General features: G+C 37.7%; 2 protein-coding genes across 2 annotated transcripts; one reads left to right on the top strand and one right to left on the bottom strand.

Annotated features, from left to right (window-relative positions):
• Window positions 1–52: 52 nt before the first annotated feature.
• Window positions 53–18,989, bottom strand: sgl (UDP-glucose 6-dehydrogenase sgl). Its single transcript, XM_076133044.1, has 2 exons — window positions 17,250–18,989; window positions 53–2,361 (listed from the first exon to the last, which is right to left on the bottom strand). The coding sequence occupies exon 1, from the start codon at window positions 18,689–18,691 to the stop codon at window positions 17,252–17,254; it is 1,440 nt and encodes a 479-aa protein (XP_075989159.1). The 5' UTR covers window positions 18,692–18,989; the 3' UTR covers window positions 53–2,361; window positions 17,250–17,251.
• Window positions 18,990–20,089: 1,100 nt separating this feature from the next.
• Window positions 20,090–27,853, top strand: LOC142985118 (uncharacterized). The gene is made up of 8 exons (XM_076133090.1): window positions 20,090–20,271; window positions 21,296–21,727; window positions 22,178–22,327; window positions 23,060–23,185; window positions 24,711–24,836; window positions 25,915–26,021; window positions 27,033–27,131; window positions 27,525–27,853. Exons 1-8 carry the CDS (start codon window positions 20,161–20,163, stop codon window positions 27,550–27,552), a joined length of 1,179 nt encoding a protein of 392 aa, XP_075989205.1. The 5' UTR covers window positions 20,090–20,160; the 3' UTR covers window positions 27,553–27,853.
• Window positions 27,854–27,994: the final 141 nt, after the last annotated feature.

Genomic DNA, 27,994 nt, shown 5'->3' with positions numbered 1-27,994 from the left:
CGGACTACTGTTGAGATTAATTTAATTTTCATTTCTCAATAGTAGTCCGGAGTTTGGTAACGTGTCCGGTATATGACACGCTCGCCCCCTATTACATGGAACTTAGACTATTAACAGCGAAACATAGGTGTATTTACAGACCACAGAGACAATTGCCTCTACAACATCAATAAATTTAAGTCAAATTCATGTTCGCGTTAATTCCCGTATACTATTATATTAGGTCTGAGAAAAAGTCTTTTCGCATTATAGTATGTATGAACTTGTAACAAAATCTCTTTGGCTTCAAGAATCACAAATGAGTACACGGTTCATTAGGTTTCTTTCGGTGAGCTCGTGAGGTACCCAAATATCGAGCTTCTTTGTGTAGAGAAAAGATTTTATTACAAGTTCATACATACTATAATGCGAAAAGACTTTTTCCCCGACCTAATATAACGAACATGCAACGCGAAAGTTTAGTAGTAATAAAAAGCCATTTTGCGCTTGAGAATTTGGGCTTAAGTCACGATTTCTGAGGCACATTTAGCGGTAGTTTCTAAATCTGTGTTTTATATGAGCTTAAACGCTATTGAATGAATAAACTACCGCTAAATGTACCTCAGAAACCGGGGGTACATTTAGCGACAGTAAAAGAACTCCACACACGCAAGAATACAGACATATTCTCTTATTTTGTTCAAAATAATCTTAATACTTAATACATCTATTTATTTAACAAAATCATTAAGAAATTTAGCGTGTAACATGTAACTATATCTGTCTAAATATAGTTTCAAGCAGCTACGAACAGCTGCTTCTAATATTTATCGTATGGTTAGTGGTCAAGCTAGTGTCAAAGTGGTACGTTTGTCGTGAACTGTTGTTATAAACAACGACGGTGACTTGTATCACGGAGACGCTCAGCTGAAACACTGCACCTACATCTATGTAATGTACAAGTTAACACACTGAGCGTTTACCGACATTTAAGCGAAACTTGATAAATGGGCTTTAAAGATGATCAGTGATAAGTTATTAGCGCTCCCAGGTCGATAAACGATCAGTAGGTTAAGCAACTTTAGCGAGGACGTCCTATAGATGGGTGACCACATTGTGATATTTAAACTGCGTTAAAGTCTGTCCCGGTTGCTGTCAATCAAGATGACAGTCGTTAAGCCATGTCAAAGGCCTCCGGGCGGCTTGAACAACTTTGACACTAGGTTGACCACTAACCATACGTATATAACCAGAAAATGTTTGTCCAAAATGTAATTTTAACTTACTGCAAGCTTCTTATTAAATGTATTTATAAAATAATATTGAGAGCACCTTATATTTAATGTATAATTAAAATATATGTATACTTATATTAAACACACGACAGGCGAGATTTTTTTACAAGAAAATATGTTTAGCAACTTTTAGAGCCTATAATATTAAACAATTCACTGGTTTGAAACGTACTCTCTATAATTTTGTTCTATTTTAAATTAATAAAGTCCCAACACATTAACAATTCTTAGTAGGGACTTTTACAAACATACAAACAACGGACACAAAGTACAACCAGACCCCAAACAATTATTTGTGGATCGCACAAATAATTGCTCTGTGTGGGAATCGAACCCTCCCGACGCAATGGTAGCGGCGTGGCCACCTTAACCACTGCGCCACGGAGGTCGTCGTTCCATTTTAAATTAATAAAGTCCCAAAACTAAAATAATTCTTAGTAGGGACTTTTACAAACATACAAACAACGGCCACAAAGTACAAATATCATCACGTCAGTTATACTCCAAGGTATAGACACTACATTACAGAACATTGCAACAGAAATTTAAATTACCGCATTTTATTCAACCCGGGCATCGAAGGCGAGACCTCTTATTAACACTACCGTGCAAACACACAAACATTTTGTTCAAGGAATCGTATCTGCGACCCTCGGGTTATATTAGCAGCATAGTGACAGAAAAAACCATTACTAATTTTTGTCAATCACAAGTGTCAATGTTTGACATAAATTCCGTCTTACCGAGATAGATCGTTAACAGTAGTCAGAAGCTTGAAAGTCTGACAACCAGTCTTACTTAGTATCGTGTTATAACCCAGGTAACTGTGTTGTGGAGGTCAGATAGACAGTCGCTGCATGTACAATACTGGTATTCAGCTGCATCCGGTGAGACTGGAAGCCGACTCCAACATAGTTGGAAGAACGGCTAGACTGATGAAATTCTGTTGCTACGATTTGTCGTTGAACTTTTTTACAATAGTATATTATACAAAATTAATCTTGTATAACTAATGTCGTTTTTTTTATTTCTTCGCTTGCTTCTCTGTCGTGTGCCCTTAGCCTTAACTGCTAACTTAGTAAAGTACCTGGAAATAAAAAAGACATTTTTGTAAATAAAAAATGAATCACTGAAATATACGCACATAACAAAATCAAAATCAAATTGATGATGGTGATTGAAAAGAGTGTGTGAGTTTGTTGCTAGCTCTTCTCATAAGACTGTACACTTTCCGAGCTAGTGGTAGATTCAGTAATTGTAACGACTATCATAAGTGTCAATATTTGAAATAAATGATTTTGAATATTTTTTATATTTTTTCCTTCTATATGTATTTGAATGAAACGGGTCATGTATTTTTAGGTCATTATGTACAAAAAACTATAGTTTTATCAGTTACAGGATATTACAACAGCACTCTGATAAAATATTGTTATCAATTATAATTATTATATTAGCAAATTCATTCTATTTAACGAAGAGCTCGTGGCTTAGTTAACAACGGCCGCGCGGATCGATTTCTTAGGTTAAGCTACGCTTGCCGAGGTTGTTCTGTGGATGGGTGACCATCTTATCGAGTTCCTCCGTGTTTCAGAAGGCACGTTAGTAAAATCTTTGAAAAAATAATATTCGATCAAATGCATTGTTTCTTTACTAAACACAATTTATTACATAGGAAACAATTTGGGTTCACAAGGGGTCGCTCCACTATCGATGCTGGTGTTGAGCTTGTGAACCACATCTTCGACGCCTGGGAGGACTCACACGATGCTCTCGGCATTTTCTGTGATTTGTCCAAGGCGTTCGACTGTGTCCCTCATGAAACATTGATCAGGAAATTACATCACTACGGTATACAACATTCGGCACTGAATCTTCTTATCTCGTACTTAGATAATAGGATTCAAAGGGTCGAGGTTAACGGTAAGCGATCTGCGGGATCTGCGGTTAAAATGGGGGTGCCTCAAGGCTCAATACTCGGTCCTTTTTTGTTTCTAGTTTATATTAATGATTTACCACATCTTGTTAAGGATAGTCACGAGATAGTACTGTTCGCAGATGACACTTCATTATTGTTTAAACTTAAACGACAACAAACCACTCTTGACGACGTGAACATTGCTATCTCAAAGGTGGTACACTGGTTTGATGTTAACAATTTGCTTTTAAACGAGCAAAAAACTAAATGTATAAAATTTGTAACACCTAATGTCAAACCAGTGAAAACAGCAGTAAAGATGAAGGAAGATGTATTGGACCTTGTGGATAATGCTAAATTCTTAGGCATGACAATAGATTGTAAGTTACAGTGGGGACCTCATATATCACAATTGGCGAATAGACTTAGTTCTGCAGCCTACGCGGTCAGAAAAATTCGTCAACTTACTGACATTGAAACAGCTAGGTTAGTCTACTTCAGTTACTTCCATAGTGTCATGTCTTATGGAATTCTACTCTGGGGTAATGCTGCCGACATCCAAACCATCTTTGTGCTGCAGAAAAGGGCTATTCGTGCAATTTATAACTTAGGAAGTAGACATTCACTAAGGGAAAAATTCAAGGAAATAAATATAATGACAGTGGCAAGTCAATATATTTATGAAAATTTAATTTATGTACATAAAAATATCGCTCTTTTTAAAAAAAAGAGTGACATGCACAACATAAATACACGCAATAAAGACAAACTTGTTATCCCAGCCACTAGGCTCCAAAAAATAAATAAATCCTTCAGAGGTCAGTGTGTGCGATTCTACAATAAAATCCCGAGTGAAATTCAAAATTTAAGTCTCAATAAATTTAAGTTATTAGTTAAAAGTAATTTATGTCGTAAGGGATATTATACTATTAAAGATTATTTAGATGATAACAAAGCTTGGGACTGTGCTGCTTCTACCAAGTCTATTTCAAAATAATGTATTACAATTTGATATTATGACATTGTTATTAATTTATTATGACATTGTTATTAATTTGGAAATATTGACATTTAAAAAGAGCAAGCCGTGAGTTTCTTGCCGTTTCTTCTCACGAGCAACAGCTTTTCCGAAACGGTGGTAGATAAAAAATATTTTGACGATTTCAAATACTTGTTAAAGTTTATGAAATAAAGAATATTTGACTTTGACTTTGACGCTAAATAGTGGGTCCCGGCTGTCATTTTCAAAGATCTTTGACATTTGTTACCAGTAGTCAAAAGCTTGAAAGTCAGACAACCAGTCTTACCGATGGGTATCGTGTTATCCCAGGTAACTGGATTGTGAAGGTCAGATAGACAGTCGCTCCATGTAAAACACTGGTATTCAGCTGCATCCGGTGAGACTGGAAGCCGACTCCAACATAGTTTGGAAGAAAGGCTAGGCTGATATAATAGTCGTTAAGTCATGTCAAAGGCTTGAACAACTTTTACTCTAATCAAATCAAATCATTCATTAATTTAGGTCAAATGCTGACACTTATGATAGTCAATGATACAGAGAGGGAATTTACCGCCAGTTCGGAAGGACCAATGAGAAGAGCTGCCAACAAACTCCTGGCCACTCTTTTTAATCGCCAAATGTTTTTAACAATTATGTCTGGTATAAATCATTGATGATGTAAGGAGCCACCAACACCACCAGGTTGACCACTAACCATACGTTAAACATTGCATCATCAACCATCAATGTTATTTGATCAATTGAGGAAGAATTAATAAATAATTGGTGTTAGGGTCTTCTATTAAACAATCACGATTGACCTCCCATTGACCTTATTGGTTGCTTGCTTATGATGGGTCAAGGGTAATATAACTTTGCGTAGTGATTGACAATGATGGACTCCTGTTTTATCACGACTAGCAGTAACTTCGACCGTATGGACTTTTGGTTTCATACAAAATATTTTCTCCCTTATTACTCACTTCGGGAGGGTATATCCATTTTTATTTTATAATTCCTACTCCGATTGACAGCAGTGATAGCCGAGTGGTTTAAGTTGTTACCTCCCACGCAAGTGATTGCAGGTTCGATCCCGAGGCAACACACCAATGACTTTTCCAAGTTATGTGTGTATTAGAAATAATTATCACTTGCTCTAACGGTGAAGGAAAATATCGTGAGGAAACCTTGCATGCCTAAATTTGTTTAATACATTTATTGAGGGCATGCAAAGTCCCCAACCCGCACTTGGCAAGCGTGGTGGACTCAAGGCCTAACCCCTCCCCCTCGTTTGGGAGGAGATCCTTGCCCAGCAGCGGGACCGAAATGGGAAAAAATAGTCCTACTCCCGCACTAAGAATCGCTCTTTTGTCGCTGAGACTTACAAACTTAAACAATCGTTTCTTAGCGCTCCTCTACACTTCCTAGCAAAAGAGTGCATAATATAGCAAGAATCTCGTCATGACGTAACATGATTTCATACACCACTGCCTACATCTCCCAGAATAATAGTATACAGGTGCTATTTTAAAGTGGTCAAGAGTAAATGTAAAGTGTTTAAAACGAAACGTTGCTAAGAATACTTGTATTCATAGACTTGCGTCCTACTTAGTATAATGCTTTTGTAAATATTTATGTAATACTTTGTATGCAGCGTACATACGGCGCTAGACTAGATTGCTATCTTAGTAATGTAAATACTAATGCATGTTTGTAAGTCTTTTATTCAAAAATTGCAGAATCGGTTTAAATACTTAATCGGTCGGGCCTTTCTTCCAACTATGTTGGATTCGGCTTCCCGTCTCACTAGATGCAGCTGAATACCAGTATTTTACATGCCGCGACTGTCTATCGGACCTCCACAACACAGTTACCTAGGTTATAACACGATACTAAGTAAGACTGTTTGTCAGACTTTCAAGCTTCTGACTACTGTTAACGACTGTCAAAGATCTTTGAAAATGACAGCTAGGCACAATTTAACGTGCTTTCTGAAACACAGCACAGGAATAAGTCAGAATTCTTCTTTAAAACCTTTTTATTTTTTATCTCTTTTGTGTCCCACTGCTGGGCAAAGGCCTCTTCTCTTTCTTTCAAAACCTATCTGTCCTGTGCGATACTCTGCAACGATATACCCGCAAATACCGTAAGATAATTTGTTTCATTTTCAGCCAATAATTTAGCTGAAACGTGTGCCAAATTCCTTTATCGATCGTGTAGAGACCTTCGTATATATTACATCAGAACAAATGCATATTTCCTTATATCTGCCGGTCACAAGTAACGATTATATTTTTTTAAAGACAACTCCCGCACTAAGAATTGCTTTTGTGTCACGGGGACTTTTACAAACATACAAACAACGGACACAAAGTACAACCAGATATGGAACAATTATTTGTGGATCGCACAAATAATTTTTCCGTGTGGGAGTCGAAATAAATTGTTCTGTATAGGAATTGAAAGTACGACATCCCGACGCAATGGTAGCGGCTTGGTGACCTAAACCACTGCGCCACGGAGGTAGTTTTGTATCGTATGTTTTGATTGGCTGCCGCTACTTTCATTGTTATACTTCTAAGAAAGGATTTTATGACATAACTAGCTGACCCGCGCAACTTCGCTTGCGTCACATGAGAGAGAATGGGTCAAAATTTTCCCCGTTTTTGTAACATTTTTCACTGGTACTCTGCTCCTATTGGTAGTAGCGTGATGATATATAGCCTAACCTTCCTCGATAAATGGACTATCTAACACTGAAAGAATTTTTCAAATCGGACCCGTAGTTCCTAGCGATTAGATTAGATAGAGATTAGCGCGTTCAAACAAACAAACAAACAAACTCTTCAGCTTTATAATATTATATGACATAATAACTGGATTTTTGAGTTCTCGAAGGTATGCAACGTCTCCAACCCGCACTTGGTCAGCGGGGTGAACTCAAGGCCTAACCCTTCCTTCATTACGGGAGAAGACCCTTGCCCAGCAGTGGGACATTGTTAAGTTAATTTTATTTGATGTTGTAGATGTCATAAAGAGGCTTACTGTCGATAGGATAAAATTCAAAATTGATCGAGTCAGATTTTAGGTTATGGTATATCGTACTTTTAAATTACAAAGTTAATAAAATAAAAAACATCTTGAAAACAGAAATAAAATTAATTTGATGTCCCACATTTAAGCAGGGGTCTCCTCCTGTAACAAGGGAGGGGTTAGACCTTTTGTCCACCACGCTGACCGGGGACTTAGCATACCTTCAAGAACTGTTCTAAAGAATTTTAAGGCAAGGATTTTTCACGATGTTTTCCTTACTAGTATTAATTAAGACAAGGAATGCAGGAAACCAATTAGCAACTAAATATGGCGCGCCAAAACTAGAGAGTTATTTTAGACGCGTATCGTGATGCAACTATTAAATGTATAATTACTGAAGTAATTATCATTGAGACTCGCAGGAAGTGAGGCTTTACGACCCATCGTTATATACATAAATACATACATAATATCATGCCTGTTATACCAGAACTAGCTGACCCGCGCAACTTCGCTTGCGTTTCCTTAGAGAATGAGTAAAAATTTTCCCCGTTTTTGTAACATTTTTCGTTGCTACTCCGCTCCTAATCACCGTAGCGTGATGTTATATAGCCTATAGCCTTCCTCGATAAATAGCATATCTAACACTAAAATAATTCGGACCAGTATTTCTCGAGATAAGCGCAGTCAAACAAACAAACAAACAAACTCTTCAGCTTTATAATATTAGTATAGATATGTAAGCAGTGATGTAATACAGTCATGTTTTTCAATTAACAATGCAAGGCCTTTTTTTTCTTAGCCTGATTGAGTATCCCACTGCTGGGTAAAGGATTCCCTCTTTAAGTCCCATGTAATAATAATGTTTATTGTGCCTGTATTCAATTAAAAAGATGCTCTAGTCCGAGCCTTGGCGTACACTTTTTATCTAGATGATTATGTAATTGGTATACAGAGGCAGACAAAATTAAGTAACTTGTACATTACATGGATGTAGGTGCAGTGTTTCAGCTGAGCGTCTCCGTGATACAAGTCACCGTTGTTTGAGCCTTAAAGTCAACGCCCTTACCACTTAGCCACAAGGTTGGCCATTAACCATACGAAAAATAAAGGACTTACAAGGACCCTATCATTAAATCCATGACGCAAACGCGTAATCATTTATGATTCAGTAGTTTCTGAGAAATATGCATACCGGATGAACTTACACGATGTTGAACTTGAGACCGTCACGATTTTAAGTTGATGATGTTAATATACATATGTGTTGGATGCGGCTTTGCTTAATTTATTTAACGTGTTTAATTTCTTCAAATTAATATTCAAAATATCCTTCATTTCATAAATTTCGTACAAAGTATTTAAAATAAAAAAGTTATAATTTTTTGGCGGCTAGTTTCATAGAAACCCGTGAACTGTGTTGTAGTTAGTTGACAGTGTGTTGTGTACAATACACAGATACAGTCTGTATTACATCACTCTCATAGTGCGTGTGACGAACACCACCAGTGAGAGGTCACAAGCAGGACCATAGGTGACACGTGCTCTCCGAGGCAAGGAGGTTTTAAACCTTCCTAACTCCTATTTTCTAACGGAAAGAATATGTTTTTTATTTACTACCATATGATCATCAAAATAATAACCCCATAGTAAACAGTAATCCTTTCCATTCGGTGAGACTGGAAGCCGACTTCAACATAGTTGAAAGAAAGGCTAGACTGAAATTGACCTTACCATATTGCTTTATTACCCAAATCGGTCCAATAATTTTCAAGTTAAAAACAACAAAACAAACATTCATATCTTCTTATTTGTCAATTAAAAATATCAGTACGATCGAAATCACTGTACCAATTACGAACAATCATTTAATCTACTCATAGATTGTTATTTAAATACGATGACTATCTAGAAACATAGTTTGAACATTAATATAAATATTTTTATACATAGTTATTATATTATCAAAGGAAATGACGACGAGAGATGACTATCTCAGATGATATCTTACGCAACATCCATATACCTCATCATCAGTCTAGCTTCTTCCAACTATGTTGGAGTCAGCTTCCAGTCTCACCGGATGCAGCTGAATACCAGTATTTTACATGCAGCGACTGTCTATCGGACCTCCACAACACAGTTACCTGAGTTATAACACGATATTAAATCTGGTTGTCAGACTTTCAAGCTTCTGACTACTGTTAACGACTGTTAAAGATCCTTGAAAATTACAGCCTACAATTTAATTTGCCATATACCTAAGATTTAAATGACTATCCCCCGGTTTCTGAGTACATTTAGCGGTAATTTATTTATTCAATAGCGTTTGTTATATGAGTTTAAACCCTAAAGAAGAGATAACCTACCGCTAAGTGTACCCCAGAAACTGAGGTTGACTGCGTTTTATCCATAAATATTGATACAGTTGTGTTAATACTTAATAAATTGACGCAATTTACAAAACAAATAAGAAATCAATTGTAAAAGTTATTAAACCGCGGTTTGTTTAGCTGTATAAGATGCATATAATTATACTAGCTGACTCGCGCAACTTCGTTTGCGTCACATAAGAGAGAATGGGTCAAAATTTTCCCCTTTTTGTAACATTTTTTATTGCAACACTGCTCCTCTTGGTCGTATCGTGATGATATATAGCCTATAGCCTTCCTTAATAAATGGACTATCTAACACTGAAATAATTTTTCAAATCGGACCAGTAGTTCCTGAGATTAGCGCGTTCAAACAAACAAACTATCAATCAAACAAACTCTTCAGCTTATATTAGTATAGATTTAAAGATTTCCTTTCATTAGAAGGCCCGGCGTTCATATTTCCGTGTTTCGGTGGCTGATTTATTTAATTTGGCCAGTGAAGAGCTACACTCTCTGTTCCTTCACTCTCATAGTCCGGTGGAACGGCTAAACCGACACGACCAGGGAGAGGTCAGGCGCGGGTCCGACGGCTTTACGTGCTCTCCAAGGCACGGAGGTCTAAAACCTTACCTAATCTATGAAGTAACAAACTTCCTAACTCCGGGCAATTTTTTAATAATTTTTAACAAAAACTAAAAAAATATTTTTTGGCCCGAACAGGATTTGAACCCGAGACCTCTTACGACGGTAGCGTACACTACCGACCGCGCCACATACCCGTGCTGTTCATATTATGTAAGTACATAAGCGATTAGTTTTAGTACATGATAAGGCATAAATAAAAGTTCATTAAAAATATCTGATTACTTATAATTGCGTTTAAAATCGTTATCGCGTTTTAATGGCGATGCGAATTGCATTGTTGAGGAGAAACGTATAAAATTATACGATAATGTACGATTTCTTCCGGCCAGTTTTATTAAAATTGACCACTTTCGTGGCGCAGTGGTTAAAGTCGCCACGGCAATATTATTACGTCAGGAGATCGTGGTTTCGATTCCCACACGAAGCAATTATTTGTGCAATCCACAAATAGTTGTTTCGGGTCTGTTTGCTTTGTGTCCGTTGTTTGTATGTTTGTAAAAGTACCCGCGACACAAGAGCAATTCTTAGTGCGGGATTTCTTTAAGAAATAAAGTCCCCATTTACAGGGTGTAACAGACAGCCTACCGAAAACGAAATAAAATTACTTTAGACACGATTCTGGTGCTTATGGCGTTGAAAATTTTCATCGCTTTTTTTCTTGATTTTTCCGATTTTTTATGCGTTTTTTTTTATTTTTTTTGGTATTGCTTTATATAATAACTAGCTGACCCGCGCAACTTCGCTTGCGTTACGTAAGCGTTAAAAATTTTCCCCGTTTTTGTAACATTTTTCACTGGTACTCTGCTCCTATTGGTAGTAGCGTGATGATATATAGCCTATAACCTTCCTCGATAAATGGACTATCTGACACTGAAAGAATTTTTCAAATCGGACCAGTAGTTCCTGAGATTAGCGCGTTCAAACAAACAAACAAACAAACAAACAAACAAACAAACAAACAAACAAACAAACAAACAAACAAACAAACAAACAAACAAACAAACAAACTCTTCAGCTTTATAATATTAGTATAGATATATAAAAATCGCTCGGTTTCGTTTATCATGTTAGGACATTTGTCCCCTATTTAATCTTTAGCCAAAGGCTCTATAAATCAATGATAGAACATCTATGCGTAAAATTGATTACACGGTCGCAAATACAAATGATTTTGATTCTTAAGTGTTGAACTTAAGGTATAAAATCACTTAATGTATAGTTTTATTGGTTTTTTTGCTGTCTGCTTTAAATTCAAGTTTGTTTTTATAATACAGTGTCGTTGTACGGCAACTGTCATATTGATGGGTGGCCGCTAGACGTAATTAATTAGTAGCAATTACATGATTCATAGAGGAGCTCGTGGCTTAGTTTACAACAGCCGCACGGATCGATCTCTGAGGTTAAGCTACGCTTGCCGAGGTTGTTCCGTGGATGGGTGACCATCTTATACATATCGAGTTCTTCCGTGTTTCGGAAGGCACGTTAAATTGTGGGTCCCGGCTGTCATTTTCGAAGATCTTTGACAGTCGTTAACAGTAGTCAGAAGCTTGAAAGTCTGACAACCAGTCTTACCGAAGGGTATCGTGTTAATACCTAAGTAACTGGGTTGTGGAGGTCAGATAGGCAGTCGCTCCATGTAAAACACTGGTATCCAGCTGCATCCGGTGAGACTGGAAGCCGACTCCAACATAGTTTGGAACAAAGGCTAAGCGAATATATATAACTAGCTGACCTGCGCAACTTCGCTTGCGTCACTTAAGAGAATGGGTCAAAATTTTCCCCGTTTTTGTAACATTCTTCGTTGCTTCTCCGCTCCTAATGACCGTAGTGTGATGTTATATAGCCTATAGCCTTCCTCGATAAATGGGCTACCAAACACTGAAAGAATTTTTCAAATCGGACCAGTAGTTCCTGAGATTAGCGCGTTCAAACAAACAAACAATCAAACAAACAAACAAACTCTTCAGCTTTATTATATTAGTATAGATTACATGATTCATTGAGGCGCCCATAGCCAGTTGCGCTCACCGGTCGGTAAACGATCCGTGATCAAACCTTGGCGCGGTCATTCCATAGATGGGTGACCGCATAGTGGTATTTGAACTGAGCGTCTCCGTGCTTCGGAGGGCATGAAAAAAGTCGGTCCCGGTTGTTGTCAATTAAGATAACAGTCGTTAAGCCACGTCAAAGGCCTTCGGGCTTGAACAACTTTGACACTAGGTTGACCACTAACCATACGATATACCAGCAAAGGAGCAGTGGTTACAGTAGTCAATGTAGTCATTTCGCCGGAATAACTGTAGCGCCGCGTGTGGTGGGTTCGAATCCCACCTGTGTTAAATCTTTGTGTGATGAGCACGAGTTTATATTCCGAGCCCGGTTATTAATGTATCTATATAAGTATGTATTTAGAAGTATATAAGTATGTTTATCAGTTATTTGGTTATAGTACAAGCTCTGCTATTAGGAATCAAATGACCGTGTGTGAGTTGTCCAATAATATTTATTTATTTTAGTCATGCAAGGTTTCCTCACGATGTTTTTCACCGTTAGAGCATGTGATAATTATTTCTAACTAACTATACAATGAATAAATGTATTAACTGTCTAATGTATGTACTAGCGCGGTTCAACTATATTTACACGTTTTTAAAAGACAACTCCCGCACTAAGATTTGCTCTTGTGTCGCGGGGACTTTTACAAACATACAAACAACGGACACAAGGTACAACCAGACCCGAAACAATTTTTTGTAGATCGCACAAATAATTGCTTCGTATGGGAATCTAACCCACGACCTCCCGACGCAGTGATATCGGCGTGGCGACCTAAACCACTGCGGCGGCAGTCAAAACAAGTGTATGATAAACTGAAAACTACTGAGCGGATGTTTATGTAATTTTCACAAATAGATAGACCGATTCACGAGGAAAGTTTGAGTGTATAATACATTGACGTATTGTTTAAAATTCAGTGAAATATATTGTTTAAGATATCGAAAGATATAATGCAAATTTGAGCAGAACGTTTACACACTTCAGAAACATGTTATTTTTTAACCCATTTCTGTCACACTGCAAGGCAAGGATCTCCTCCCAAACGAGGGGGAGGGGTTAGGCCTTGAGTCCACCACGCTGGCCAAGTGCGGGTTGGGGACTTATAATAGGCGGGAATTTTAGGCGTGATATTGAAATCATAAAATATTATAAACTTACTTTATCCCGCGACATTCTCCGCACAAAAAGTTTTCCCAGAGTAAAAAGATATTATACATAAAATCACACCTTCTTCCCATAGCGGTAGGCAGAGAGCAAAGAACGTCACTTGGTACGATCCTTACAAACTTCCCTTGCTTCATACACATACATACATGTTGTTATACAGGACCACCGGTTATATTACAAGAAAAATGTATTTCATACACTTTCTGGTATAACAATTAAGATTTTATAAATAAACAGGAAAAAACTACAAAATGAAGGTCAGGTGTGTAGTACTCGTAACCGGCGGTCCTGTATAACAACATGTATGTATGTGAATGAAGCAAGGGAAGTTTGTAAGGACCGTACCAAGTGACGTTCTTTGGTCTTTGCACTCTTATAGGAAAAAGGCGTGTTTTTATGTGTACTAGCTAACCCGCGCAACTTCACTTGCGTCACATAAAAGAGAATGGGTTAAAATTTTCCCCGATTTTGTAACATTTTTACTGGCACTCTGCTCCTATTGGTCGTAGCGTGATGATTTATAGCCTATAGCCTTGCTCGATTAATGGGCTATATAACACTGAAAGATTTTTTCAAATCGGACCAGTAGTTCCGGAGATTAGCGCGTTCAAACAAACAAACAAACTCTTCAGCTTTATAATATTAGTATAGATGTATGTATGTGAATGAAGCAAGGGAAGTTTGTAAGGACCGTACCAAGTGATGTTCTCTGGTCTTTGCACTCCTATAGGAAAAAGGCGATATTTTATGTATGTATGTATGTATGTATATACTACAATACATGTAAAAAACTGCACATACGCAAGTTTGAACGCACGCAATGCATTAACATGCGTTAACACGAAGAGTGCATGACATTGAACGAAAGTAAATATCTATTTAAACGAAATAAAACTTTATTTCAAAGGTTTAAAGAAGAAATTCTCTTCGGGAAAAAGATTTCACCTTCTGCGACTCTTAAAAGTACTGTTATTTGTGTAAAATGTACTCTATTTTATAAACATAAGGTCGAAATTCGTTTGTTAGATGAAAGATCATTGGCCTCATAAGTCCTTTTGGGGTTTAAAATTCATAAGGCATACGATCCTTGAAGATTTTGCACAAAATTGACGATTCTGTATATGCAATCTATACTAATATTATAAAGCTGAAGAGTTTGTTTGTTTGAACGCGCTAATCTCAAGAACTACTGGTCCTATTTGAAAAATTCTTTCAGTGTTTAGATAGCCCATTTATCGAGGAAGGCTATGGGCTATACAACATCACGCTAAGATCAACAGGAGCAGAGTACCAGTAAAAAATGTTATAAAATCGGGGAAAATTTTCACCCATTCTCTCTTATGTGACGCAAGCGAAGTTGCGCGGGTCAGCTAGTAAGAAAATAATTGTACTATAGCCGGACGAATTCGGCCCAATCCGTTATAATATTAGCAAGATTGATTCACCGGTATTTTAATTAACTAATTAGCGCAAAGACATTAAACTCATTAACATATTTGCATAAATTTTGAGTCAATAGACTGTTGGCAGGATTTCCCACGCTAATAAAATACCTAGGTAGATATATTTATTTTAAAACGGGTTATATCATCACTACATAGTATAAAGCAAAGTCGCTTCCCGCGTCTGTCTCTATGTCTGTATGTATGTATGTATGCTTATATCTTTAAAACTACGCAACGGATTTTGTAGTTTTGCTTAAAAGATAGTGATTCAAGAGGAAGGTTTATATTAGGTCGCGGAAAAAGTCTTTTCGCATTATAGTATGTATGAACGTGTAATAAAATCTCTTTGGCTTCAAGAATCACAACTGAATACACGGCTCATTAGGTTTCTTTCGGTGAGCTCGTGAGGTACCCAAATATCGAGCTTTTTTGTGTAGAGAAAAGAATTTATTACAAGTTCATACATACTATAATGCGAAAAGACTTTTCCCCGACCTAATATTATACTTTTCCTAAGTTATACGCAAGCGAAGCCACGCGGGTCCACTACACGAGTATATAACTGTACATACAATGTTCTCCAGACTGGTTTTTTCTATAAACATATTTTTACGACATTTAATATCAATCGACAAAGTTTTATTTCTCGTATGGTGCCTATAGCCAGTTGCGCTCACCGGTTGGTAAACGATCTCTGGGTTAAGCTAACCTGGGCGCGGTTATTCCATAGATGGCTTACCGCATAGTGGTATTCTGGGCGTCTCCGTGCTTCGGGGGGCACGTTAAAAGTACCGGTTGTTGTCAATTAAGATAACAGTCGTTAAGCCATGTCAAAGGCCTTGGGCAGCTTGAACAACTTTGACACTAGGTTGACCACTAACTATACGATAAGAAGAAGAATTCGTCAACCTAGTGTCAAAGTTGTTTAAGTCCGACAGGCTTAACGAGGTCATCGCTTAAGGAATGTTATCTTAGGACTAACTTTTTACGTGCCATTCGAAGCATGGAGACACTCAATTTGTGAATAACTTAAACACTAGGTTGACTTTAATATAAACTAGACGATAAAATCCATACTAATATTATAATTGCGAAAGTAACTCTGTCTGACGGAGACGCTCAGCTGAAACACTGCACCTACATCTATGTAATGTACAACACACAAGTAAGTTAACACACTGAGCGTTTACCGACCAGTGAGTGGATTGGAGTGCATTATTATGCGTCATATACATGTAGATTCGTAGAAACTGTTACTATCAACTTGGGATTTCCCTTTGTATAAAATTATCTTTAAGTATTATAATGTTATGATCAACTATACAATGAACAAAATCTATACTAATATTATAAAGCTGAAGAGTTTGTTTGTTTAAACGCGCTAATCTCAGGAACTACTGGTCCGATTTGAAAAATTCTTTCAGTGTTAGATAGCCCATTTATCGAGGAAGGTTATAGGCTATATATCATCACGCTACGATCATTAGGAGCAGAGTACCAGTAAAAATTGTTACAAAAACGGGGAAAATTTTGACCCATTCTCTTTTATGTGACGCAAGCGAAGTTGCGCGGGTCAGCTAGTATTAAATAAGTATTTCCTATACAATAATTATTTTGTTTTTGTATTGTAAAAAAGACAACGCCAGCACTAAGAATTGCTCTTGCGTCGCGGGAACTTTTACTCAAAACTTGTGAACACTTTTAAAAGGTCGTATACGTCACACAGTTCTAAGTGGCACTTAAATAATTTTCTTCAACATAATAATAAATCAATATATATAATAATAAGTTATAGGTAATTATTTTTTATTAGGTTTATAACCAACACACCAATGAGTGTTCCAAGTGATGTGTGTATTATAAAATAATGATCACTTGTTATAACGGTGAAGGAAAACATCGTGATGAATGACATGTCTGACAGTTGTTTAACACAGCTCTTGAAGGAATGCAAAGTCCACCAAAGGGGAGCTTTGTCCAGCAGTGGGAAATGGCTCCCGAAATAAGGGAGCGGTTAGGCCTTGAGTCCACCACGATCGGCTATTACTGCTCTTTATAAAAATCTAATATCCTACTAATATTATAAATGCGAAAGTTTGTGAGAATGTATGTATATATGGATGGATGTTTGTTACTCCTTCACGCAAATACTACCGAACCTATTACAGTGAAATCTGATATATAGGTAGCTGAAGACCCAGGATAACACATAGGCTACTTTTTATCCCATAGTTCCCGAGGGCCCGGGATTTACACGGGAAGGGTTTCCACGCGGACCAAGTCGATGCCTCTAGTACTTAATAAATAGATAGTATATAAATAAATAATACTTACGTCTAAGGCATAGTTTGGCTGCCTTGCGCTCTGATACTGCCAACTCTGCCGAGCCTCTTGCCAATCGTTTGCACATGAAACCCAATATTCTGGAGTTCCTCATGCCTTAAAATCTTCCTCCCATCAAATATATAAGCAGGCTTCATCATCACATCGTAGATTTTCTTAAAATCAAGTTCTTTGAACTCGTCCCATTCGGTACACAACACAATAGCATGAGCTCCAGTCACTGCTGAGTATGCAGTATCATGTATAATAACATTCCTTTTAACCACTTCAGGTTCTGAGGTTAAATACGGACTGGTTAGTTCGTACATAATCTGTTCCTCTTCTACTTTAGGGTCATAGATGTGTAGCTTAGCTCCTTCGTCAAGCAGTGTCTTTGAAACATGGATAGCAGGAGACTCCCTTGTATCACCTGTGTTTTTCTTAAACGAAAAGCCTAATATAGCTATATTTTTGTCAGTCACCGTGTTGAATAGTGACTCGATTACTTTTCTTGTGAAACGGGTTTTCTGATAGTCGTTTAGACTTAGTACTTGCTGCCAGTATGCGGCTACTTCGGGCAGATTTAGACATTCACATAAGTAAATAAGGTTTAGTATGTCTTTCTGGAAACAGCTGCCTCCAAATCCGATGGATGCTTCGAGGAATTTCGGTCCAATACGGGAGTCTCGGCCGACTGCTCGGGCTACTTCGGAGACATCAGCACCGGTAGCCTCACAGACAGCTGACAAAGAGTTAATACTGGAGATACGTTGTGCTAAGAATGCATTAGCGGCAAGTTTTGACAGTTCAGAACTCCAAGTGTTGGTTGTAAGGATGTTTTTCCTCGGGATCCAGTGTTCGTACACCCAGCACAGCTCTTCAATCGCCTTTTTTCCTTCCAGGGTGTCTTCTCCACCGATTAACACTCTCTCTGCCTCTACCAAGTCAACGATAGCCGTCCCTTCAGCCAAGAATTCAGGGTTAGATAGAATCTGATACTCCACACCAGGTTTAGTATTGGCTCTGAGAATTTTCATGATAATTTCAGCAGCTTTTACAGGAACCGTACTCTTTTCTACTACAATTTTGTTGCTTGTAGCCAAATCGGCTATCATGCGGGCTGCACTTTCAACATATTTTAAATCGGCAGCCCTTCCTTTGCCATTACCGAAGGTTTTAGTAGGCGTATTCACAGATATAAAAATCAAATCGGCCTCCTGGATTCCTTTAGCTATATCAGTCGAAAAAAATAAATTTTTCCCTCTACACTGTTGAACTACATCGTCTAAACCAGGTTCGTAGATCGGTAACTTGTCAGAATTCCACTGACTTATCCTGTCAGCACTCTTGTCACACACGGTTACCTTGATATTAGGGCATTTCAATGCGATCACACTGCAAGTAGGACCTCCGACATAACCGGCTCCCAAACAGCATATTTTCTCAATAACCATCTTGCTTTCACAACTAGAAACACACAACTAACACGTACGACACCACGGAAGTGTTTAAAACCACTTTAAAGAGTACTAAACTCGTTAAAATTAATTAATTTAATATGTATTCCTTCACAACGATTACGATCGATGATTTTATCGCGGTGGAGCGGTTTTTTGCCGCGTTACAACGAAACACTCGTTTTATAACATGTGGCGGCCAAATGCTGGCGCGGTAAGCCCCTATTTATTGCTTAGCTGGGAGATCGAGAGCTTTTATGAAACCGACCATACATACGTACAGTGCAATCGGCCGATAAGTCATTGACTTTTGACAATAGTGATGTGCGAGTACCAGACTGTCGTTCTTAGAATTACGTTTATCTGATAAAGAAGGAACGCAGCAAAGATTATTCTGATTTTCGTTTTATTGCTGTGTTTACTTGGAATCTGGTGATATTGGAACTGTGTTATTTACCGATAGCGTGTCTGTTTAAGTTATAGTAGTAGGTATATAAGTAGAACAGTTCGTGTGTTTGTTGTTTATTGCTTGTCCTCCTTCTTGTATGGGTCATAGTTTTAATAAACATTTAAGAATTATGAGTTTAAGCCCTTTTATATTTTGTGACTGTTATCTAATACAAGTTAAAAATAAAACAGTGATCGCGTTAATCACAGTATAATTCAGATAAGATAATATCCATTGATCCTCGAACTATATTATTTAAGCAACGTCCGATTGAAATACGTTTCTTTTGTATCCCTTTTTTACGGCTAAGGTAAAGAATTTACTAATAACCTGTACACAGTAATTAAAATAAATGGTAATAATATTTATTTTTTTAAATCGTTGTCTGGACTGTGTTTTCTTATAGGAATCATATTAGAATGTGTTTCAAGTTCTGGAATCGTTCCCATCACTATTACAATTGAAAGTGTGGCAAGCATCAAATGACCTAGATAATTAAAATAAGACAAGCAAAAAACCACTTAGTAAAATGACACAAGGTGGTGTTCTTTTTCAACTCAACTTTAGAATAGAATGTATGTTCAGAATTAAGATAACAACAACAACATTTTATATTGCCTTATATAAGAAGTCAAAGCTTAAGATTATCGTTGCACTACGATATAAACTCTAAACTTTGGGGAAATTTGTTATTTTATACTAGCAACCCTGACATATTGCAATGACATTACTAACTTTGTTTATGAAGTGCGTTTTACGTCCTATTTTTTTTAAACAAGATAAAAATCTAGTAAATTTACAATAAAATTATCTTTAAATCAATTTCTTATTATCATGGTTTCATTAATTTGGATTATTGAATCATAAAACAATAAATCTTATCGTATCTTTATGTTTTATGAGCACAATCACGATAACATGACATATGATTGTTATCGACCTTTTTAAACACAGTTTTATTAGTGAAGATCGCGGTGATTATTTTTAACAACTTTTAATTGTGAATTTATCAATAAAAATGTCTGTATGTCGGACTTGTTTATCAAATAACGACTTAAACCCATTATTTCCTGATAAAGATCGGTTGGGGCCGCGTACAAGGCAGCTATTTGAAGTCACTGGCGTCGAGGTAAAATATCGATGTTTTTGAGATAAAAATATTGATAACAATAATTAAATTATCTATGAATTAGATGGATATAATCACAGGAAGGAAATGTTTATTTGAAAAGCGAATTAGCACTTTTGTAACACCAGTTTTCTCGTTAAAAAAATATTTTTTTGTTTTAAAGTTACCCTCATTTGTTTTTAATTAAAAACTACTTTGAATTAAATTCTACAGATACTTAAACTATGGAAAATTAATGAAGAAATACCTAGTTATAAGTAAAAATTAAAAACATTCTAAATAAAATTCGATATATTTACTAATATTATAAGAGTAGGTAGGTAATTGATGAAGCAACTCATTTTATCTCTCTGTAATACTTTTATTGCTAAACTAATTGTTTTAAAATGTAGCTATGCTGTGTTATACTAGGAAATTACGTGACTTTTTAGTAAATAATTTCAGTTCTTCAGGTAAGGGCTGTATACATACTTATTTAAATAAACAAAAATATGTGTTTTCTTACAAAAAGTATGGATTGAAGAATGCCAGGGAAGTGTGTAAGGAATAAGGATTGTTCTAAGTGGAGTCCTTTGTGCCAGTGCCTATAGGAAAAAGGCATGTTATTATGTACTAGCTGACCCGTGCAACATCCCTTGCGTCACATAACAGAAAATGGGTGACGTTTTTCCCCGTTTTTGTAACATTTTTTACTGGTACTCTGCTCCTATTGGTTGTAGCGTGATGATATATAGCCTATAACCTTCCTCGATAAATGGGCTATCTAACACTGAAAGAATTTTTCAAATCGGACCAGTAGTTAGTTAGTAGATTAGTGCGTTCAAACCAAACAATCAAACAAACAAACTCTTCAGCTTTATAATATTAGTATAGATTTATAAGTATTTATATACATATGTATAACTATCTTTTACCCGTGACTTCATCCACCACCTGAATTTTCCCATAAGCAAACCCATTAACCTCTTGGCCATGACTGCTCAAAAAATAAGAAATTTACTAAAAATCTTCGTCTTTTCTACAGATTAACCCAGAAGACGGCCTTTCCCAGCAAGTATGCAATCTCTGCATCAACTTAATAAACTCAGCATCCCAGCTAAGACAGCAGAGTAGACAATCAGACAAAATATTAAGAAAAAATCTACCTCCATCTAAGAAAAAACAACACACTCGGAAAACACAAAATAAAAATGAAAAATTAAATTTTAAAGGCAATTTTGACATTTCTATAATAGATTTTGAATCCAGTGATGATTGTGAATTCATAACTGATACTCCTCTAGAAGAACTAGACTTAGTTGAGAGTGAAGAAGAGAGAAGAGTGTGTATAGAAGATTATGAGTCTGAAGACAGCTCTGAAGAAGACTTGAAGGGTTTCGGAGAAGAGTCAGTGAAGAATTGGAAAGAAAAGGAAGCAGAGTTTTTGGAGAGGGAAAGAAGGAAAATTAAGAATAAAGTAAGTAGGTACTATTTATTGTTTCTCCATGCTTCAGGGGAAACGTTAAAAGTCGGTCCCAATTGTTGTCTATGAAGATAACAGTCGTTAAGCCATGTCAAAGGCGTTCGGGCTTGAACAACTTTGACACTAGGTTGACCACTAACCATACGATAAGAAGATTAATTCTTTAAGAAGAATCCTGGAGTAATATCTAGTTATGTCTGTAAGGGATTTTTTTTACTGACAACTCCCGCACTAAGAATTGCTCTCGTGTCGCGGGGACTTTTACAAACATACAAATAAGTGACACAAAGTACAACCAGACCGAATTATTTGTAGATCGCAAAAATAATTGTTCTGTGTGGGAATCGGACCCACGACCTCCCGACGCAATGGTAGCGGCGTGGCGACCTAAACCACTCCGCCACGGAGGCAGTCAAATTTATAATGAATTTTTCAATATTTCAGGAAGAATACCACAAGCTGATGTCTTTAGCGGTGGCTCCCTACGACAGTAAAGGTCCAATACAATGTAAATTATGCAGCAAATGGATACGAAACACGCAGAATTTCAAATGTCACGCTAAAACGCATTTTGAACCACAAAATACTTGCGAGGTAAAAATATTTAATTTTGTTGTATTGACTTAGGACAGAATTTTCATCCCCTATTTTATTCCCTTGGGGGTAGCATTGTTCAAAATGCCTTAACTGCCTCAGAGGTGCGGTCGGTAGTGTATGCGACTGCCGTGCGAGGTCTCGGGTTCGAATCATGGGTCGGGCCGAAAAAGTTTTTTCTTAAATTTTCTGTTAAGAATATCTTAGATATTGCCCAGAGTTTGGAAGTTGAAGTCAAAGACCTCCGTGCCTCGGGGAGCTCTCAAAGCCGTCGGTCCTGCGCCTGACCTCTCACTGGTCGTGTCGGTTATCCGTCCCATCAGACTATGAGAGTGATGGAATAGAGAGTGTACCTGTGTATTGTGCACACACTTGGACACTATAAACAAAGTCCTGCACACATGGCCAGTTTCAATGAAACTGACCGCCGTAGCCGAATCGGCAGGAACATTATTATCTATACTAATATTATAAAGCTGAAGAATTTGTTTGTTTGAACGCGCTAATCTCAGGAACTAGTCGAGTCATATTAGAAAAAGTCTTTCAGTGTTAGATAGTTCATTTATTGAGGGAGGATATAGGCTATATACCATCACGCTACGACCAATAGGAGCAGAGTACCAGTAAAAAATGTTACAAAAGCGGGGAAAAATTTCACCCATTCTCTCTTATGTGACGCAATCGAAGTTGCACGCATCAGCTAGTTATATATTACATGTATTTACTTTTCAGGAGTGCGGCAAGAAGTTCGTGAACCCTAGCCACATGCGCTACCACCAGCAGCGCGTGCACAACAAAGTGAAGCGTCTCGCCTGCACGCAGTGCTCGTACAGAGCAGTCGACACCATGCAACTACGGGTGAGAGAGCTATATAAGGCGCTCGTAGCCAGTTGCGCTCACCGGTCGGTAAACGATCTCTGGGTTAAGCAACCGTTGGCGCGCTCATACCATAGATGGGTGACCGTTTAGTGGTATTTGAGCTGGGCGTCTCCGTGCTTCGGAGGGCACGTAAAAAGTCGGTCCCGGCTGTTGTCTATTAAGATAACAGTCGTCAAGCCATGTCAAAGGCCTTTCGGGCTTGAACAACTTTGACACTAGGCTGACCACTAACCATACGATAGATAGATAGATAGATGTCCCACTGCTGGGCAAGGGTCTCCTCCCGCAATGAGGGAGGGGTTAGGCCTTGAGTCCACCACGCTGACCAAGTGCGGGTTGGGGACTTTGCATGCCCTCAATAAATGTATTAAACACATTTTAGGTATGCAAGGTTTCCTCACGATGTGTTCCTTCACCGTTGGAGCATGTGATATATTTTTTTCTTTTTTAAAGACAACTCCCGCACTAAGAATTGCTCTTGTGTCGCGGGGACTTTTACAAACATACAAACAACGGACACAAAGCACAACCAGACCCGAAACAATTAGTTGTGGATCGCACAAATAATTGTCCCGTGTGGGAATCGAACCCACGACTTCCCGTTGCAGTGGTATCGGCGTAGCGACCTAAACCACTGCGCCACGGAGGCAGTCAATTCTTTATTAATTTATCTTTATTATATCTTTATTAAATTATTAAATTATTTCTAATACACACATAACTTTTAAAAGTCATTCGTGTGTTGCCTCGGGTTCGAACCTGCGACTACTTGCGTGGGAGGTGTCAACTTATACCACTCGGCTATCACTGCTTTTTTATCGTTTGGCGCAGTGGTTTAAGCGGTGACCCGGCCGCAACACCCGGGACAAATCTTTGTGTGATAAGCACGAGTATTTGTTCTGAGCCTGGTTGTTAATGTATCTATATAAGTATGTATTTAGAAATATATAAGTATGTTTTTCAGTTTTTTGGTTACAGTACAAGCTCTGCTTAGTTTGGAATCAAATGACCGTGTGTGAGTTGTCCAATAATATTTATTTATAATATAAACTAGCTGACCCGCGCAACTTCGCTTGCGTAACATAAGAGAGAATGCGCCATAATTTTCCCCGTTTTTGTAACATTTCTCGTTGCTACTCCGCTCCTATTGGTCGTAGCATGATGATATATAGCCTTTAACCTTCCTCAATAAATTGGCCATTTAACACTGAAATAATCTTTCAAATCGGATCTGTAGTTCCTGAAATTAGCGCGTTCAAACAAACAAACACTTCAGCTTTATAATATTAGTATAGATTAACACTGAAATAATCTTTCAAATCGGATTTGTAGTTCCTGAAATTAGCGCGTTCAAACAAACAAACACTTCAGCTTTATAATATTAGTATAGATTAACACTGAAATAATCTTTCAAATCGGATTTGTAGTTCCTGAAATTAGCGCGTTCAAACAAACAAACACTTCAGCTTTATAATATTAGTATAGATTATTGTATATTTTTCAGAATCACGAGCGCGCCTTCCACACGGGCGAGCGTCCGTACATATGCGACGTGTGTGGCGTCACCTTCAGGATGAGAGCTAATATAGCACAACATATGAGGAAGCACTTCGGAGTTAGAAGTCTGCAGGTAACTCCTTAACTCCGCCACGGAGTTAGCATTGAATAAAACTACATTACTCTTTTTAGCTAAATAAAACTACATTTTAGCCGAGTGGTATGAGTTGACACTTCCCACGCAAGTGGTCGCAGGTTCGAACCCGAGGCGACACACCAATGACTCTTCCAAGTTATGTGTGTATTAGAAATAATTATCACCTGCTCTAACGGTGAAGGAAAAACATCGTGAGGAAACCTTGCATGTCTAAAAATTTGTTTAAAACAGTTATTGAGGGCATGCAAAGTCCCCAACCCGCACTTGGCCAGTGTGGTGGACTCAAGGCCTAACCCCTCCCTCATTACGGGAGACCCTTGCCCAGCAGTGAGACATAAATGGGTTAAATTTATTATTATGTTATTACTCTTTTTAGGTTAATACAAAAAGAATTAAAAATGAACCCTATTAGTAAGCCTCTGCCAGCGTGGTAGACTTAAGGCGTAACCCCTTCCTCGTTTGGGAAAATTACAGCTTCCTAGCTATTATGGTTTATGAGATACTAAGTTTACCCGCGACTTCGTCCGCCATCTGAATTATTCCATGGGAATGCGTAAATTCCCGGGGTGAAAAGCCTATGTCCTTTCTCGGGTATCAAAATATCTCCATACCAAATTTCATGCAAATGGTTCAGTAGTTTAGGCGTGATTGAGTAGCAGACAGACAGAGTTACTTTCGCATTACTAGGACTAGAGGCCGCTCGCGACTTCGGCCGCATGGAGATCCTTCCCGTGTAAATCCCGATCCGGGAACCCCGGGATAAAAAGTTGCCTATGTGTTATTCTGGGTCTTCAGCTACTTGCATACCAAATTTCATCGTAATCGGTGTAGTAGTATTTGCGTGAAAGAGTAACAAACATCCATACATACATACAAACGTTCATATAATATACTCACAAACTTTCGTATTTATAATATTAGTAGGATAGCCTGCTAACAGACAGACAGACAGACAGCGGAGGCTTAGTAATGGTGAAACATACTTGATACGTTTTACCTGGGACTCGAACCCACGACCCACTCTCTCCTACATGTCATATATCTTCTATTTCAGTGTGAACGCTGCCCCGCCATGTTCCGCAGCCGCTCCGAGCTGACGACTCATCAGAGCAAAGTACATCTACATGTATATAACTACCCATGTTACTTGTGCAATGAGTCGTGAGTATATTGTTGTTTATATATATTAATATATAACTCAAAGGTGACTGACTGACATAGTGATCTATCAACGCACAGCACAAACCACTGGACGGATCGAGCTGACATTTGTCATGCAGGTAGATGTTATGACGTAGACATCCGCTAAGAAAGGATTTTGATCAATTCCAACCCTAATGGGATAAAATAGGGGATGAAAGTTTATTTGAAAATTCTGTCTTAAGTCACAAACTACGCGGCCGAAATCGCGGGCAAAAGCTAGTTGTTTCTATAAAACTAGCTATATGTTGATGAAACTTTCACCAAAATCGGCCCAGCCGTTTCGGAGATAAGTCGAAACACATGAAAATACAAACAAAAAAAATATTTTTAGTCATGATTTTATATTATTATGTACTACTTTTTATATCAGCCACATCGTAAATCTTTTGGTGGTTGAAAAGAATGTGTGTTTGTTGCTAGCTCTTCTCATAAGACTGTACACTTTCCGAGCTAGTGGTAGATTCAGTAATTGTAACGACTATCAAAAGTGTCAATATTTGACATAAATTAATAAATAATTTGATTTTGATTGAACAGTAACGGTAAGGAAAATAATTACTGATAGTTTCGTTGTCACTTTAACCAGCAGTTAGGCTATCTAACACTTATCTATAGCGCTAAAACTGGCTTTTAAAGATGATATTATTTAAAATTTATTTGACTGCCTTCGTGGCGTACTGGCTTAGGTCGCCACGCCGCTACCATTGCGTCGGGAGGTCGTGGGTTCCACACGGGACAACTACTTGTGCGATCCACAAATAGTTGTACGGGTCTGGTTGTACTTTGTGTCCGTTGTTTGTATGTTTGTAAAAGTCCCCGCGACACAAGAGCAAAACTTAGTGCAGGAGTTGTCTTTTACAGTAAAAAAGGACATATTTTGTTGCCACTCTAGGCAGAAGTTAGGCAAACTGACACTCAACTGTAAGCGCTAAAACTGGTTCATAAAGGTGATATTACTTTATATTTCAGATATAAACAGCTAAGTACAGCAAAGAAGCATTTATCCAATGTCCATGGAATTCCGCGCAACCAGCAGTTATCTATCAAATGCGTTAAAACTAGACGAAGGTAAGATTCTTATCCCACTGTTGGGCAAATACTTGTCATACGTAACTTTAAAAGGGGAAAATAGTGAGTTTTTTTTTATATAAATAAAAAATTACCTAGCCTTACTTCCAACTATGTTGGAGTCGGCTTCCCGTCTCACCGGACGCAGCTGAATACCAGTGTTTTACATGCAGTGACTGTCTATCTGACCTCCACAACACAGTTACATGGCTTATAACACGATACTAAGACTGGTTGTCAGACTTTCAAGCTTCTGACTATTGTTAACGACTGTCTAAAATCTTTGATAATGACCCCCGGGACCCACAATTTCCAAAAATTTAGGCTTTCTATAAACTATGCATGTTCGCACTTATTCCTGTATTCTAATGCATAATTTATTTATATTTTCAGAAGCAGCGATACAGCAGAACAAGCATAGAGATATTAATAATTCTATATATTTTAATAAACTTAAATTATTAATGAAATATACTCAAAGTATTAATTAAAATATTGTTATAGTTCTTGGAGGTATGTGAAGTCCGCAACCCGCACTTGGCCAGCGTGGTGGACTCAAGGCCTAACCCCTCCCTCCTTGAAAGGAGAACCTTAATTAGGCCGGTACAATCGTGTTCACTACGTCATAATTAAAAGAATTAAATTAATATGACAATGTGTAGTGAGCGAGAGACTCCGATAATGACATGACATACCCCCGGTTTCTGAGGTACATTTAGCGGTAGTTTATCTATTCAATAGCGTTTAAACTCATATAAAAAAAACGCAATTGAATAGATAAACTACCGCTAAATGTACCTCAGAAACCGGGGGATAGTTCGCACGTTTGAAATGGCCCGAGTAATTTGTTTTTTTGAAATAAA

The sequence above is a fragment of the Anticarsia gemmatalis genome, chromosome 29, assembly GCF_050436995.1.
Source record: "Anticarsia gemmatalis isolate Benzon Research Colony breed Stoneville strain chromosome 29, ilAntGemm2 primary, whole genome shotgun sequence".
Taxonomy (NCBI): Eukaryota; Metazoa; Arthropoda; class Insecta; order Lepidoptera; family Erebidae; genus Anticarsia; species Anticarsia gemmatalis.
The sequence above is the reverse complement of the archived record's forward strand: the minus strand, read 5'-3'. Positions and strand labels throughout refer to the sequence as shown.